Source organism: Suricata suricatta, chromosome 16 (genome assembly GCF_006229205.1).
Source record: "Suricata suricatta isolate VVHF042 chromosome 16, meerkat_22Aug2017_6uvM2_HiC, whole genome shotgun sequence".
Lineage (NCBI taxonomy): Eukaryota > Metazoa > Chordata > Mammalia > Carnivora > Herpestidae > Suricata > Suricata suricatta.
Window position 1 is genome coordinate 34,697,343 of NC_043715.1, and position 18,588 is coordinate 34,715,930.

The 18,588-nt window shown below is 36.0% G+C and overlaps 1 protein-coding gene across 2 annotated transcripts in view; it reads left to right on the forward strand.

Moving 5' to 3' along the window:
• The window catches only part of ITFG1 (integrin alpha FG-GAP repeat containing 1), a 270,698-nt gene that overhangs the window by 106,731 nt on the left and 145,379 nt on the right, over positions 1-18,588 (forward strand). For both annotated transcript variants that reach the window (XM_029924964.1, XM_029924963.1), the window contains exon 9: positions 17,911-18,005. In XM_029924964.1, coding sequence (XP_029780824.1) covers positions 17,911-18,005 — 95 coding nt within the window. The remainder of the gene's footprint in view (positions 1-17,910; positions 18,006-18,588) is intronic.

An 18,588-nucleotide genomic window follows, 5' to 3' on the forward strand; every position in this document is an offset into this window, starting at 1 on the left:
TAGATTCTGTAGATTTTTGTATGTTTATATTATCATGGATATTACAATTAAGAATCGAAAATTATATGGGATGCCTGAGTGGCTCAGTCAATTTAGTGTCTGACCTCATTTCAGGTCATGATCTCACGGTTCGTGGGTTTGAGCCCCGCATCAGGCTCTATGCTGACAGCTCCGAGCCTGGAGCCTGCTTCAGATTCTGTGTCTCCCTCTCCCTCTGCCCTTCCCTGCTTCCACTCTGTCTCTCTCTCAAAAATAAATAAAGATTAAAGAAAATTTTTTTAAAAGAATCGAAAATTATAATATCTACTTTGAATTGAAACTAACCTAACGTTAGATACAAGAACTCTACCCATATGTAGCTCTGTCGCTCCCTTTATTTTGCTGTCCCAAATTACACATATTAATGCATGCCAAATATCATAGTTGTATAAGTATTTTAATGTATTTGCCTTTTAAGTCAGGTAGGCAATAAAAAGTAGAGTCAAAAAAGATTCAATAATATTGGCTTTTATATTTGCCCGGGTATTTTATGTTTACCAGAAATCTTTTTTCTTCATATAGCTTTGAATTACTGGTAGTCTGATGTTTCCTCATTTACCTTATAAGGCAGATCTAATAATATCTAATTATAATAAATTCACTCAGCCTTTGTTGATTTGGGAGTATCTTAATTTGTCTCTCACTTGTGAAGGACTGTTTTGCCAAATATAGAATTCATGAGTAACAGTGTTTTATTTCCCTAGTGTTTTAAATATGTCATCCCCCTACCCCCCCCAGAAATTGATTGATGATGAGAAATTGATTGCTAATTTTATTTAGTCTCCCTTCTTCATCATGACTTGCTTTTCTCTTACTGCTTTTAAGATTTTCCCTTTATCATTGGCTTTTGACAGTTTTGTCGTAGTTGGTCTCCTTGAGAGTATCCGACTTGGAATTTGTTGAGTTTCAGATTCCTGTCTTTCCTCAAATTTGGGAAGTATATGACCATTATTCAGATGTTTCTTCTGTTACTCCTCCTGTTTCCCGGCACTTTTATAATGCCTGTGTTGATCCACAAATAGAATCCCACTTGTCCCTTGGGCTCTGTTCCTTTTCTTCATCTTTTATTTTTCTGTTTCTCAGACTCAGTAATGTCAATTGTCCTATCTTCAAGATGACTATGTCTCCTTCCTACTTACATCTAATGTTGAACTCCTCTAGTGAACTTTCCATTTCAGTTATTGTATTTTTCAGTTCCTGAAATCTATTTGGTTTCTTTCTGCAATGTCATTAGATACTCTCAACTTGTTTATTCATCATTTTTCTGAATTCTTTTAGTTCTTTGTTTTTTTTTCCTTTATGTTTTTGTTTTTTTAGCCGTTGGAGAATATTTAAGACATTTGTTTTAAAATGTTTGCTACTGAGTCTGTCTGGGTTTCCTTCAGGACAGTTTCCATCAGTTACTTTTGTTTTCTTTGAATGGGCTGTCCTTTTCTGTTTCTTTGAATGATTTGTGATTTTTTTTTGTTGTAAACTGGATATTTGAGTATTATAATGTGGTAATTCTCAAATCAGATTCTTACCCTTTCCCAGAGTTCTAGTCTGAAACAGTCCATTTGGTTAGGTACTTTTCCAGATTTTTCACAAAAATTGTGTTCTTTGTCATGTGCATTCACTAAAATCTCGTACCTTTAACTCATGTTCTTCTGATATTTGACAGATGTTCTTGAATACCAGGAGCTTGAACAACAACAAATTAACAAATAGAAACAAACAGAATCCTGACTTGTAGTCTTCTCATATGTGCTCTGTGCTAAGTCATTCCTGCACATCTTCGCGAGGCTTCCACTGCATCTCTGGAGCAACCCAGAGTGAAAACTTTGGGTTACTTTTATTTTGGGTCTTTTCTAAGAATGTATCTTGCTTTAGATATGCAGCTTTCTAAAATAGTCACATCTTCCATCCCTTACCCAGATACGTTTAAATTTCACAAAGAATCTCCTTCAAATTCTCCTCCCATGACTTATTTTACCCACATACCTGGAGGCCTTGCAGTGTCTTTAAGCAATGCCTGCTGCTTTTCTGGCCTGAGTTTCAAGGTAGCCCAAAATACCAGAAGCATCTTGCATCTGTCTTTCAGAGAGCCCTTAGTTTAAAATAGACATATACAATAATTTGCAGGTAAGGTCTATTCTTGACCTTGGATCCACAGTCTCATGCTGGGAATACAATCCATCACTATTTCAGCACTGCTGTCACACTGAAAGGGATAGAGCAGGGACAAGTAGAAGTGCCACAGAATTTTCTGACCATTTTCAACCTATTTTTAAAATCAGAGTTTGTTTGGTTGCTATCAACCTTTGACTGTTTTCAGTGTTCTGACAAAGTTGTTTCTGTGAGTTCTGTTTATGATTATTTCGTTTAGTTGGTTGGCTGGTTGGTTGGGTTTTTGGTTATTTGGAGGTTTTTGTTTAAGTATGTCTATGAGAGAACAAGAGCCTAGATAGAGATGCCTAGCCTTCCATCTTGTTGATGTCACTTATCTGTCTTAACCCGGGGCCCGGGGACTGCTTGTCCCCCCGTCCGCTTCCACCCCAGGCTGGAGCAGCACTTGTGGGTACCGCGGGGCACTAGCTCGCCAGGTCCAGGCGCTCTTGTCCCCGGCTTTGAGCACGCCTCCGTCGCCGGTCCTTCACCTGAGGGAGGGAGAGAAAACAGGGCAGGAGCAGGGAGACACAGAGAGTGAAGACAGCACACGGTTTCCGATCAAGCCTCTAGCTTCTTTATTCTTCTTCCTCCTCCCTTTTTTTTTATTAAGAAAATAATTCCTCTTATATAGAATTTTGGGGCGGAGAACTGACCCGGATCCGGATCGGTTACCAGGTAAACAGAGTCAAATGCATATCAAGAGAAGCGCCCAGACTTGCCTCTGCAATGCTGGGGAGGGGAAGCTAGCACTGAATAATCCAAAATGTGGTTTTGATCTTTTGTGCACCTTGGCCACTCTACGTCTGGCCCAGCATGACAAAGCCAAAATCTTGGACCAGGAAATGGCAATCTCCAGCCTCCAGATGCAAATCTTGTTTACTGGTTCACTCCCCGGAGAGTGATAATCCTTGCCTGAGGCAGCCAGCAAACATGGCGGCTTCCCACACTTATCTACTTTGTCTTTACAGTTTTGCCTATTTAGAAATATTTGGCGGTTAGCATCATATTTCTGAAGTTCATTCATGTTGTAGTATGTATTAGTAATTTGTTCAGTCATTTTTATTGCTTAGTGAAATTCCATTCCCTGAGTATTCCATATTTCATTTGTCACCCATTGACAAACATTTTAGAATGTTTTCACTTTGGAGCTTTTAGAATAATACTGCTATGAAATTTTGGTTAAAAGACTCTTTGTAGGTATATGGCTTCATTTTTCCATGGTTTTATGAGGAGTAAAATTACTTGGTCTCTGTAAGAAGTATATGCTTAACTTTTATAAAGTTGCCAAACTTCTGAAAAGTGATTATATCTTTTTAAGTTATCAGCAGTGTATAAGGGTTACACTTTCTCTTCTAACATTTAGTATTGTGATTCTTTTTTGTTTTATTAATTCTGTTGAATGTATAGTGATATATTATTATGCCTTTTATTTGCATTTCCTGTATGACACTGCTGAGCATTTTTATGTGTTTATCTGCCATTTATATATTTACTTTAGTGATATATCTATTCAAGTTCTTTGTCCATTTTTTAAAATTTGGTTGTCTATCTTATTAAGTTGTAGGACTTCTTTGTATATTTTCAATACAAATCCCGTATCAGATACATGGCTCGAAAGTCTTTCCTCTCAGTCTGTGGCTTATCTTTCTCTTCATTTCCTAATAGAGTCTTTAGAAGAGCAAAAGTTTTAAATTTTTCTAAAGTGAAATTTGCAGATTTTGCCTTTAGTCATCTTGCTTTTAGTGTCATATCTGAAAAATATTTGCCCAACCCAAGGACAGAAAGATTTTCTCCTATGTTTTCTTCTTTAAGTTTTCTAATTTTACCTGTTACATTTAGGTCCATGATTCGTTTCAATTTTAAATAAGATCTTGAATGTTATGTTTATCAACAACATAGATTTTTTTTTTCTCATCTCAGAACAGTGTATTGCTTAGTATTTTCTAACCATAGTACTTGTGTGTAAGGAGAGTTGTATTATAGTGTCATAAAATGGAATCTTTTAGAGAGATTATACTAATGTTGACCAATGATTATAGCTCAGAATGAGGAAGAAGCTGCAGAAATTTCTTGGTTATCAGAGTTGAAATTACCTAGACCCAAGTGTCAGCATTGCAATCCAACTGACAGTTCTTCACCCACATAAAGATATATAATTTGCCTGGAAACCTGGTTTCAAGACATGAATCATACAGACACACATACACACACACACACACACACACACACACACCAAAAACAAACAAAAAACTCTAATTACTTGGTCTGGAATTTTTTAAGGTTCATTGCACCTAGATTCAGGTATTTATTTAATATAGAATGAAAGGTAGTTCCTGTAGCCATGACTCATCAGAAAGGGAAATAACATCATTTATCAAGGAAAGAAGAAAAAATATGCTCCTATGTTAAGGAGAAGGTCTTTGGATGGGAATAACATTAGTGCATTTCACTGTCTTAAATGCTACTGTAAATATCTAATTACATACTGTTTAATCTACAGTGAAGTCATGTAGATGTGGGTTTCACAATTGTTGACTTTTGAAATCTCAATTGGAGCCATTCGGGTTTTCAATGTTTAATGTTGCTCAGTACAGAGCCAGTCAGTGAGGAAGAATACATTTATTTTCCTATTTCTAGAACAAGGTAAAAGGGGCCAGTTCCTTAAAGTGATAATGAGGTCTCATGTCTACACTTGGTGAGATGAGCATTGGGTGTTATATGTAAGTGACAAGTCACTAAATTCTACTCTTGAAACCAATACGATACTATATATTAACTAACTTAAATTTAAATTTTTATTTATTTTAAAAGATAAAAGAGGTCTCATATCTACTTGGCTTGTTTTGTGGATTAGAAAATTGAGTATATAAACTAAAGTAACTTACTTATGGTCTTAAGTTAGACAGTTTTTGGCATGAATCCATGCTCCTCTCCTAACTAACTGTATGAACTTATCAAAGTTACATGACCATTTAATATTGTAGTTAATAAATACAATGTTAATTTATTTTTCTAAATCAAATATTTTAGAGTTAAGCATTCACATTTCTTACACCTGAACTGATCAACCAGAATATGACAAGTAGTTATATTTGAGAATGTATTCATTACTGTCCACTCCATTAAAATCCAGAGAAAAACAGTATTCCCTAGCTGTTTGCTAGGCCTCAAATTATGGTTGGACCTTTGAAAGTGTCAGCTTCAGATAAAGAAGGAGACAGACTGTCTTGGATAATAAACTTAGACTTGATTTCAAGTCCACGTTTACCTCCTACTTACTGGCTTTTTCCCTGGGTGATTAATAACACCAAGCATCATTATCCCATCTCTACACTAGGAATAATATTGTTTTATCATTTTTTATCCCCAGAATTACATGTGATGATATATATTTAAAAACCTCCACTAGGACTGAGCAGATGTTAGGAAATTATCTGTTCTCTTTCCCCGTCCTCTCCAGGACATACCCTTCCTTTGTATCAGAGTCGGGAAAAAAAGTTGAGAACTGCAGCTTTAGGCAAATTGTTTTTATTTTTATTTTTTTAGTGTTTATGAACACAACTGAAATATTTATAAATGTGATAGTAAATGATGTTTCAATTATTTCACAGATGAACTACCCTTTAAATCACCCTGGTACCTTTAAATAAATGCTGTTCTAATAGAGAAGGTAGTTGGAAAGATGATGTCAGTCTTCTGATATTGTACAGTGATTTATGCCAAACAAATTGAATAATTATCTGGTTCTGACCATTTCCAAATACAGCCTGCATGGTTGAAGGAACATGTGACTAGAGTCAAGTCTTGGTTCTCCCTCTCCATGAAATACTGGAAAAAATGTTTCATCTTTCTGAAGCTTAATTTTTCCCATCCTTAAATGACAGAGGTGAAGGATGTAATTTCTAAGACCCTTTATACTTCTATTATATAATGTGAAATCAGTAAGAAATTAGGCTGGCTGCCATTTTCTGTTGACTGATTATTTAAAATAAAGGGTTAATAATTAGGAAAATATGTAAATAAACACCAGTGTTATGAGGGATCTTTATACCTCTTAATAGGTAGAACATTTTACTTTTAATTAAACCTCATGAAATAATTACAGAGATCACAGCTTCCTGTAGAATTAACTGTTCAGTTCACTTTGCTTATGTACTTAGCAACTTCATAGAGTTGGATTCCCTATTTCTCCTTTGAAAGGATGGGTAATAAAGATTTTAATCTTGAAAATGAGTATCTTGTGAGAGTAATGGTATTATCACTATTGCCAATGTTTATTTCATCTATCCCCATTTTTTCTGACAAAAAGTTCACAGCTAATCAGTGAAACACAGTTCAACCAGAGCTAGAAAAAGTCAGCACTCTTTCAGACATTCCATACAGAAGAATCTTTTATTAATATTATAAGGTGGAAAACTGTACTTCTTAAAGAGAAGGAGCCAGAACTTGATAGCTTGGTGTCCCAATAACTTGGGTATTAATAAAGATGCATATTTGGTTGTTTAATAATCGTCCTTAAATAAATTGTGGTCCTCAGTGGAAATTATAACTACTCTATAGTTGTGCAGGAGATTAAAGATGTTTATCTTATGAGAAAAGTACTCATTGATTGTACAACCAAATGACTAAATCCTCTAAAATATTTTTTCATGAAAATTTCAAAATTAGCATCACTAGAGCATTTATTTTTTTTTTAAATATTTCATATTATTCTACGTATTTCTGAAATTTGTCCTTTTTTAGTACTTCTGAACTAGTCCATGTTTTTTTAAAATATTACCAGTTATAAAAAGGTCTCAAAGGTGAGTCTTCCAAAGATACATATTTCAATGAAAGATGAGTCTAGGAAAAGTTGTCAGCTAACCCTAATTAGTGGTTATTTATTGATGTCCATGTTAATGGGAGCTATCTTCTACCTTTTTTGGAAGTAACACCTTCATTCATACTTTCCAGAAGAAACTAAATAGCCATAGCCCTTCCCTGCTTTTTGGGAATAGTGACTTTTTGTTTATGTGAAAGTAAGTCTTTGACATTGTAGTTATCAACATTTCACCCTTTTGAGTGTTCCCCGTACTAACAGTGCCTCTCATTTATTATGCTTGTATGTTCCACACATTGTGCAAATGGCCGTGGCTAGGAATAGTACCTCCAGAGTCCATCTCCCTAGGTTTTAAGTATTCTGGCTCTGCCACTTGCCACTCCTACTCAGTGTTTTTGAGGAAGTTACTTTATTTTTGTTTTTTAATTTAAATTGTTTTTTTAACTTTATTTATTTTTAAGAGAGGGTGAGCGCGCGCATGAGCATGATGTGGGGGGACAGAGAGAGAGAGAGATCCCAAGCAGGATCCAGAGTGTCCTCATGGAGCCCGATGCCGGGCTCGAGCTCACAAACTGTGAGATCATGACTGAGCTGAACCCAAGAGTTGGATGCTTAACTGACCAAGCCACCCAAGTGCCCCAGTGTTTTTTTAACGTTGACTTATTTTGAGAGAGAGTGTGCACACATGCACAAGCAGAGAAGGGGCAGAGAGAGAAGGAGAGAGAATCCCTAGCAGGCTCCACACTCAGCAGAGAGCCAAACCTGGGGCTCGATCTCACAACTGTGAGATGGTGACCTGAGCCAAAATCAAGCCAGGCACATAACCGACTGAGCCACACAGGCACCCCAAAAGTGAGAATGTCCTATTTTTTAACTTGTCTTAGTTCTTGCTTTCAAAACCATGTATAATTTCATATATTTATATGATCATGAATATTATGGAAAATTTTTACTATGTCCATACATAGCTAAATAAACACAGTGTTCATTTTTGGTAACAAATAGTAAAAGAATTATAATTTCACAGCATATTTGATAATTAGTATAAAATAATAGAGTTTTAGATTTAATCCTAAGAATCTTAAAAATAACCTGGTTGAATGTTCCTCTCTTCACTCTCCTCCCAGCTTCAGAAAGTAAAATAAGGCCATTGCCACCTAGAATGTTAAAGAGGCATTTCCACTACCTACTGGTAACTGGTCTGGAATTAGGCCTCTTTACCCTGTTATCACCAAAACAGTTGTTTTTACCTCTATTCACATAATAGAGCAGGGAAAACTCAGAAGAGGAAGTAGAATGCTTTCGAGCATTACCATGTGTGAGAATAACCAGCAGCACCTTAAACAGTTATAATTTTTCTGTTTTGATCATTTTCATATTCTTTGACAATATGTGTTTCTTATCAGTGAAATTCTGTTAAGGCCCTGGTTCTTTATAGACTCATCTTCAGTCACATTAATATATTAGTACTAGGTTTATATGAACATAATTAAAAATCAACCTGTATGCTATTTCCTATCTAAAATAAAATTAAGTAAACTGATATATGTGTTCATAATTCTGTCATTTATGTCATTTGAAAATGAATATTTTGAAGAAATTAAGTTTGTACCTTTAACATGATATATGTGATAATATTTATTCTTTTTTCTCTTGATTTTTTAAGGAATATAGTGGCTATTTCTCATTGTTATAGTTTGATTTATGAGCATTTTTTACAGCTAAAGAAATTAAATGTTTTCATTCATACCCTCTTTTTTAATACAATTCATCAGTATTTTTATTTTTTTAATTTTTTAAAAATTTTTTTATGTTTTTTATTTATTTTTGAGTGACAGAGACAGCGTGAACAAGAGAGGGTCAGAAAGAGAGGGAGACACAGAATCTGAAGCAGGCTTCAGGCTCTGAGGTAGCTGTCAGTACAGAGCATGATGCGGGGCTTGAACCCATGAACCGTGAGATCATGACCTGAGCCGAAGCTGGACGCTCAACTGACTGAGCCACCCAGGCGCCCCCATCAGTATTTTTAATATTTATTTATTTTGAGAGGGAGTGCATGAAGGGGTAAGAGGCAGAGAGAGAGAGAGAGAGAGAGAGAGAATCCCAAGCAGGCTCCACACTGTCAGTGCAGAGCTGGACACGGGGCTCAGTCCCACAAGCCAGGAAATTATTACCTGAACCAAAATCAAGAGTCAGATGCTTAACCAACTAAGCCACCCAGGTGTCCCCATCATTTATTTTAAAATTTTGAATTTGGTTTCCTTTAAAAAATAGAATCTACTATATTGTCATAGATTTTGTTTCAGAGTCAATTTTTTTCTGTGTCAGTTATTTCTCTAATGTTAATGATGTGTTCTGAAAAATATAAAATGATAACCTTCATATGTTACAATGGAAGTAAAAAGGAAATAGATTTTTGGTAAATTTTTTTAGCATGTGTTATTTCCAGCTGTATATTAATAATTACAAAAAATGTAGTTTAATCTGTGAATACATTATCTGTCATACATCTCACATGTCTCTTGACAAGTGTGATGGAAATCTGTCACTTCTACTTATATTCCTGGTCTATTTTAGCAATAAATGCAATTTTAAAAATCCTGTACAGAAATCTTTCAGCCTTGGATTGCCCATGTTAAAAGTTAAAGCCTTGAATTCCATTTAGAATCTTCTACCATTAATTAGTTGTATGACTTGTGGTATTTATATCCTGTGCATGCTATCACCATCCATGAGTAAATTTTCCAGATAGTAGAAAGAGTCATTTTGACTTATTCCCTGTTTGAGCTGTTATGACCTGTTCTACTCTGTAACTCAGAAATTAATGATTTATTTTTGTTATTGAAGTCAGAGTCCAGGTTATAAATCTAAATATTCAGTGATTCCACTCAATTTTTTTTCTTCATCTATGGAGTAATATTCATCAAATCCTAAATTGTAACTTTCATTTTTCATGTAGTGTTTCCTACTGGAAGCATTAAATGGTTCCTAGAAATAAGAACACTAAAGGAAAAAGTAGTCCTTCTAGGAGTTATACGTTTTTTTTTTACTCCATTGCCTAATTTCTAAGTAACGTATACTGCTGTCCTAAGTAGATTCAGCATATCACTGTGATAGAGGGGAAATGTAGATATAATATACTCCTTTATGGTTGTTTACTGTTTTACAGTATTTCCCAAATTCTTTCACCTACATTTAATCCTCACTATGACCCCAGGAGGTAGACAAATTATGTTCCTTTTGGACATTTGACAGATAAAGATAAATAATACAGAGATAATGAGCTTCCTGAAAGCTGGATCATTCAATAAGTGATGTGGGACAACTGGATATATCCTTCTATAAAAAAAGTTTGGTGGAATCATAAGTCAGAGCTTAAACCAGAATAAACTCTAGATGAATCAAAGACCTAAAAGCAAAAGTAATGTCCCCAAGTACTATGAATTTAAAAGACTTTCTAACTTATAAGCAAACCTAGATGCTACAAAGAAAAATATTAATAAATCATAAACAGAAGAATAATTTTCTTAATGAAGAGTGAACTCCTACAAATTGGCAAGAAAAGACCAACAACATTATTAATAAGAAAACTAAAAATTGGGGCATCTGGGTGATTTAGTTGGTTAAGCATCCAACTTTGGCTCAGGTCATGATCTCGCAGTTGGTAAATTCAAGCCCCATGTCAGGGTCTGTGCTGATAGCTCAGAGCCTGGAGCCTGCTTTGGATTCTGTGTCTCCCCCTCTCTCCCTCTCTCTCTGCCCTTCCTGTTCACATTCTGTCTCTCTCTCAAAAATAAACACTTTAAAAAGTAATTTTTAAAAAAGAAAAAGAAAACTAAAACTTACAACCACAGTGAAATACCATGTTCACTTGTCAGAGTGGCAAAAATCAGAGTATTTGGTAATTCACTTATTGGTGTAATCTCTCTGATGAAGATACTCAAACTATAGTTCAAAGAATAGACCTGGGGTTGGCCTGGGGGGATTGGCGTGGCTCCTGTTCTCAGCATTCAAAAGTCTCTCATGATTTGCCTCACTCCCTCTCCCCAACTCTTCCCCCCACCCTTTCCCCTTCCCATGGTCCCCTGTTAGGTTTCTCCTGTTAGACCTATGAGTGAAAACGTATGGTATCTTTTCCTTCTCTGCCTGACTTATTTCGCTTAGCATGACTCCCTCGAGGTCCATCCACTTTGCCACAAATGGCCATATTTCATTCTTTCTCATTGCCATGTAGTACTCCATTGTGTGTGTGTGTGTATATATATACACACACACACACTACATTTTCTTGATCCATTCATCAGGTGATGGACATTTAGGCTCTATCCATAATTTGGCTATTGTAGACAGTGCTGCTATGAACATTAGGGTACATGTGCCCCTATGCATCAGCACTTCTATATCCCTTGGGTAAATCCCCAGCAGTGCTATTGCTGGGTCATAGGGGAGTTCTATTGATAGGTTTTGAGGAACCTCCACACTGTTTTCCAGAGCAGCTGCACCAGTTTACATTCCCACCAACAGTGTAGGAGGGTGCCCGTCTCTCCACACTCTCGCCAGCATCTATAGTCTGTTGGTTTGTTCATTTTAGCCATTCTGACTGGCATGAGGTGGTATCTCAGTGTGGTTTTGATTTGTATTTTCCTGAAGATGAGTGATGTTGAGCATCGTTTCATGTGCCTGTTGGCCATCTGGATCTCCTCTTTGGAGAGTGTCTCTTCAGATCTTCTGCCCATTTCTTCACTGGATTACTCATTTTTCAGGTGTGGAGTTTGGTGAGTTCCTTGTAGATTTTGGATACTAGCCCTTTATCTGATATGTCATTTGCAACTATCTTTTCCCATTCTGTTGATAGCCTGTTAGTTTTTTTTATTGTTTCCTTTGCAGTGCAAAGGCTTTTTACCTTGATGAGGTCCCAATAGTTCATTTTTGTTCTTGATTCCCTTACCGTTGGGGATGTGTTGAGTAGGACATTGCTGTAATTGAGGTCAAGGAGGCTATTTCCTGCCTTCTCCTCGAGGGTTTTGATGGTTTCCTGTCTCACATTCAGGTCCTTCAGCCATTTTGAGTTTATTTTTGCGTATGGTGTAAGAACGTGGTCTAGTTTCATTCTTCTTCATGTTGCTGTCCAGTTCTCCCAGCACCACCTGTTAAAGATGCTGTCTTTTTTCCATTGGATACTCTTGCAGTTTGGCAAAGATTAATTGGCCATACCCTTGTGGGTCCAGTTCTATTCTATTCCATTGGTCTATGTGCCTGTTCTGTGCCAATACCATACTGTCTTAATTTTGTATTTAAATCCCTCAGTCTTAATTTCTAATGTGATAAATAACCCATAGATATAACCCACATAAGCAAAGCTTTTGGGGTCCTCAGTTTTTAAGAGTGTAAAGGATTCTGGAGACTAAAAAGTGTAAGAACTACTCCTTTATGGAGATTAAAATAAAAACTTTACATTCATTATAACCATTGCAGCAGTAATTTCCATTTTAGGAATTTATATTACAGATATAATCTAAAAGGATGAGGTAATGTGTGTACAGAGTTATTCATTGTTGGGTTCTGATCAGAAGATCGTAAACAACCTAGTGTTTGCCCATCTACAGAGATTTGTTTATATTGAGGTATATCCATATAATGTAATGTAATGCTATGTTACATATGAGGCACATACACATTTATCAGTGTGCAAAAATCTCAACGATATATTAAATAAAAAGTTCAAGGTGCCAAAAACTATGTAGGCTACACTGTCTTTTGTACAAAATTACACCTAGCATATGTATATGCATAGATTATCTGTTAGAGGATACAGAGGGGCGCCTGGTAGCTCAGTCGGTTGAGCGTCCGACTTCGGCTCAGGTCATGATCTCACAGTTTGTGGGTTTGAGCGCTGCATCGGGCTCTGTGATGACAGCTCAGAGCCTGGCGCCTGCTTCAGATTCTGTGTCTCCCTGTCTCTCTGTCTGTCTCTCCCTCTCTCTCTCAAAAAAGAAATATTAAAAAAAATTTTTTTTAAAGGATAAACAAGAGACTTCATGTGGCGTCACTCTGGAGGGGACCTAGCAATAAGAATAGAAGGAAGACATTTCAGAAAGAAAAAAACTGAATTTTTGCAAAAATTACATGGCAAATTACTTATTAGGAGCTAAGCTAGGTTAAAAGTCAAATCTTTCTAATCCTGGTTCTGCCTTCTTCCCATTATACTAAAATTTCCACATACTTTCATAGAGTGGGAAGACATTCCAGAAAACAGTTATTTTATTTAGTGGTGATTGTTTCGCTGCCATAATGAGTTGAGCTGCCCAAAAGACACAAGAATTTGTAGAATATGAGCTGGACTCAGTCCCAAGAGAGTAGAGGGAGCAAAGTTCCTGAGGAAGGGATACAGACTGAGTCCTAAAGGGATAATGGAGGGGCACCTGGGTGGCTTAGTTGGTTGAGCATCCGACTTTGGCTCAGGTCATGATTGATCCTACAGTTCCTGGGTTCGAGCCCCAGGTCAGGCTCTGTGCTGACAGCTCAGTCAGAAACCTGCTTCGGATTCTATGTCTGCCCCTCCCCTGCTCACTTTCTGTCTTTCAGAATAAAATAAACATTTTAAAAAAATGGGTGGAGGGTAATGGAATTTGATTAGCAAGAGGAGTTCATTCAGGACAGAAGTAGGGATCCATGTAACCCGCCCTGGTATCCCTGGGAGACCATTGTAAATTCCTTGGAGCAGTGGTTCTCACACCTTCCCGCACATCCAGATCTACCAGAAGGTGTATGAAAACACAGATGGCGGGGTGCCACTCTCCGATGTTCTGATCCATTAGATCTGGACAGGGGCTTAAGATTTCACATTGCTTACAAGTCCTCACGTGATACTGAAACTATGGGGACTGAGACGCCACTTTGAGAATCACTGCATTAGAGAAACTGTGTTGTTCCAAGTTGGATAGGTAATATGTGATCTGGGCCCAGAATAGTGAATTGTAATTTGTTTAAATGATAACAAAGGTCAATTAACTTCAAGAGACTTAAATACTATAAATGGTTATGAAGATATGTAATATATATGTTACCCTTTTTTCTTATGTACATCATCTTCTTAATCCCCTGCTTAATTAAAATAAAAATTATATAAAAGTTCATTATCCACTTTTATGAAAACAGTAACTTAATTTTATTGTTTTCTTGGTTTTAAAATTAAAATGTCTCTGAACATCGGTTTGAGTCATTAAACTTTTTTCATTCAATAAGTCACTTATCTTTTTTTAAGGGAGAATTTCATTTGAAAATTAGCTAAGGTCAACATCAAATGGAAATTAACATGTGTTCAGTGTACACTGTAATCTCTAGTGGTTACCTGTTCCAAAGGTTAATTTTTACACTGCAGTCTATAAAGTAATTTAATCAAAATTTAATCAAACTCCTTTTGTTATATTTTCTATTGAGTCTTTGAGAAGTGATGTTAGCCTTCAAGAATCTTCATGTCCACGTTGGGGCATCTGGGTGGCTTAGGTGGTTAAGCAGCTAACTTAGGCTCAGGTCATGCTGTCACAGTTCATGAGTTCGAGCCCCATATCAGGCTCTGTGCTGACAGCTCAGAGCCTGGAGCCTGCTTCAGATTCTGTGTCTCCCTCTCTCCTCCCTCCCACCCCCGTCAAAAAAATGAATAAACATTAAAAAAATTTTTTTAATGTGTCCAAGTTCACAGACTGGAACCTCTATCAGCATGACTTCTTCATAGCCTACTCAAAATCACATTATTCGTAGAGAATTTGCTTAAATCAATACTAGTTCCTAGTCTTGGGCCCTCGATTCATGTAAATTTATTTTTCTGAAACGATTTTCTTCCCTAGGTACAAAAGTTAAAGTATTATTAAAGTTTTTTTTTAAAGTAAAAGGGTACTGTAGTCTGAGATAAAAAAAAAAAAAGATATGCAGATTTTAAAAGACAGCAACTATGGAAATAGTCTAGATTAAAGGAGGCCAAACATTAAAAACTAAATACAAGGGTGTCTGGGTGGTTCATTCTGATAGTACAGAGCCTGCTTGGGATTCTTCCTCTATCTCTGCCCCTCCCTTGCTAGCGCACTACCTGTCTCTTGGTCACTCTCAAAACAAATAAATAAACTTAAAAAAAAAAAGCTAAATGCAATTCCTACCCCTAGATTGGATCCTATGTTAGATAAGAGGCAAAAATGCTATAAAAGGACATTATTAAGTCAATGGATAAAATTGGAATATAGATAGTACAGTAGATAAAAGTATTTGTGTGAATTGAACTGATAACTAATGTGGTTATGTAAGAGAATATCCCTTTTCCTAGGAAACAAACACTCAGGTATTTAGGGGTACAGGGCCATAACATTTGTAATTATGTATGTAGTTCAGCAAAAGATTGATTTCATAGAGCATACAAATAAATGATAAAACAAATGGGGTAAAATGTTACCAATAGGCATATCTGGTTAAAGGGTTCATAGGCATTGCATGAACTATTTTTATTATTATAATTTTAAGTTTAAATTATTTTCAAATAAAATGTTTTTTAAAACCTGCAGAAAAGTGAAGCATGTAAAATTTAAATGTTTGTTTCCTTTAAGAAAGAAAACTTTCCTCTGGGTATGAAGTTGTATTCTCACAATGCTTTTCCATTACTTGCCCTAAATATCAAAAAGTAGCACTTAGAGAGGGCACAAGGAGCATTCTCTGATAAAGTTCTCAACTTCTATGACCATATCTATAAAATATTGCTGATAATTTATACTAAAAGGTAGGAGTTACCTCTTGAGTTTATGTCTATTAGATGGTAATCTGCTAGCATTTAATATCAGCTAAGTCATGGCTGAAATAGTTGTAGGAAGTAGGCAACTACTTGGAAAAAAGACCAAGTAGGGGGAAAAAAGTATAGATCAGAATCTAATCTGAGTATTTTGCAATTAGGTAAAAATGAAGGGCAGAAATTTGGTGATGGTCTTCTAATTGGTCCTCCATTAATTTGTCATAAAATGGTTTGGCTTTTAATGATGTCAATGATATTATTAGAACCTACTTATAAGTCATATTTTGCACTTAACTCATTCTTACTAGCTAGCTCTTTTTTATTTATTTTTAAAGCATGATAGATGTTTATGCCCTTAGAAAGCCTTTTCCTTTCCAAGTATTTCTGTCTAGAGTTTCTATCTCTTTCTCTCAGCTTCCTTCACAGTAGTCAAAATCTATACACTGTCAAATCACAGATGTTCTCCATACTGTTCATTGTCAAACCAACTATTTTATTTAATATTTTACTCCTCTGTGTAATAGTTTATTATCACAAATGATATTAATAAGAATCATTAGTAATTAAATCATGAAATTAAATGAAAGAAATTTATTTTCCACTATGCTGTGTCATTTTCCTTGCTGAGGTCTGTTTCCATTGGCTAGAATTTCAACCCACTCAGCCTAAAATTATTTTTTCCTTTGTGAATATGTTACTGAAGATGTGATAGGCTTGTTAAAATTCTGTATTTCTCTTAATATGTAAGTCTACACAAGGATGAATATTTCTTTATTGTTAATCCTTATTATCTTCTTCCATCTGAAGGTACTTACTTCAGACACACTGGATATTAAACCATAGCAAATAAATTAGTGAATAAAGCAACACAAAATTTAAAATCTAAATGAGTATTCCACTGTGCATGTCACTGTAGAGATTTAGCTCATCAAAATCTGTAAACTCCAGTAAACTCCCATCAGGTAAGGGGCAGTAGATAGGAGAGAAAGTTTGTTTGCTCAGTAACCTCATTTCTTTTTTTTTTCTTTAATTTTTTTAATATTCATTTTTTGAGAGACAGAGACAGAACATGAGTGGTGGGGGAGGGGTGGGGTGGTCAGAGAGAGACGGAGGCACAGAATCCAAAGCAGGCTCCAGGCTCTGAGCTGTCAGCACAGAGCCCAGCATGGGGCTTGAACCCATAAACCACGAGATCATGACCTGAGCTGAAGTAAGATGCTCAACCGACTGAGCCACCCAGGTTTCCCAGTAACCTCATTTCTGAAGGACTTTGCAAAACGTTGTGCAGCTTTTTAACCAGCTACCCAGAAATGGTATCTATGTTCTCTTCATTTGCCTTTTTAATTGATAAAAATTTATTGGTGCTTTTTAGAAGCCAAGGGGCGAAGAGCTTTATAACTCTTAAATTGAAATTTATACTATATAAATGACACTTAAGAGTATGTGTAAAGAAACATTTAAAATAAGCTGTATAATAACAAGTTACTATTGACATGTTTTCTCCTATGACAGCAATGATAATTATGCAAGTAAATCAAAAGCCATGTTGTTTAAAAGTTGATGATTTTAACGTTGAAGTCTGAAATGGGATCTTTTTCCAACATTGGGTAAATTTTTAACTACATTAAAGTGAGCAATTTAAAGCAAGATATGATCCAGGAGCACCTGGGTGGCTTAGTTCGTTAGGCATCCAACTCTTCATTTCAGCTCAGGTCATGATCTCCCAGCTTATGGGATTTAGCCCCACATCACACTCTGCGCTGACAGTGCAGACAGGCAGACAGAGCCTGCTTGGGATTCTCTCTCTCCCTCTCTCTGTCTCTGCCCCTTTCCTGCTTATTTTCCCTCTCTCTCTCTCTCTCTCTCTCTCTCTCTCTCTCTCTCATATGTAAATAAATAAATAAATAAATAAAATTTTAAAAAAATAAAAAAGCAAGCTATAATTCAGGTAATAGGTAGCAAGTGCCGGAGTAATTATTTTAATTGAATCACATTTATTACAAAGTCATTCGTCAGATTCTTCTACTTATCCAGATTGACGCACACTTTGAACAAATAGGAAATGCAATCTGCTGTACAAGCACACTTTATTTTGTAGCTGTTAATGAACTCTTGAAGTTTCTTTTGGCAGATGGAGATGGACACATGGATCACTTACTGCCAGGCTGTGAAGATAAAAACTGCCAGAAAAGTGTCATTTACTTAGCAAGATCTGGAACAAAGCAGGTATATGAGCTCATTTTTTAATATCAGTAGAGTTACTTTCTTGAAGAAAATCTTCAGAGATCTGAAAAGTATCTGAAGAATCACAACACAGAGACCAAATGTAAATTATTCACTTCCTCATTTTATTTTAATGAAAGGTATATCAATCTTTTTGGCGGGGGGAAGAACTGTTATAATCATTTCTGGGGAAGAAAACCTATTATTGTTCCTATAATTAAATGATCCATTAGCCTTTGAAGCCTGGGAATATGGTTAAAATGCACTATAACTGTAATAAAAGGTTGTGGAAAACAGCATCACATCTATTGTCAAGGCTAATCTTGTCTTTATTTTTGGTATATAAATCTGTTTCATTCTCTCATGCTGACTTTTTCTTGTAGCTTGTAGGTAAACAATGTAGAATCTGATAGTCATAGCAGAAGATTAATGTGGGAATGAAAGGTTGTAACATTGAGAATCTTTTCATATTGATAGCACTAGAAAAAGAAAGCCAGTAATATAGTAGTAGAATTAATCAGCTTTGCTTTTTATCTTAGGGTCATAAACGATAGAAAAACATGCCAGCTATGATTGCCCCTCTACG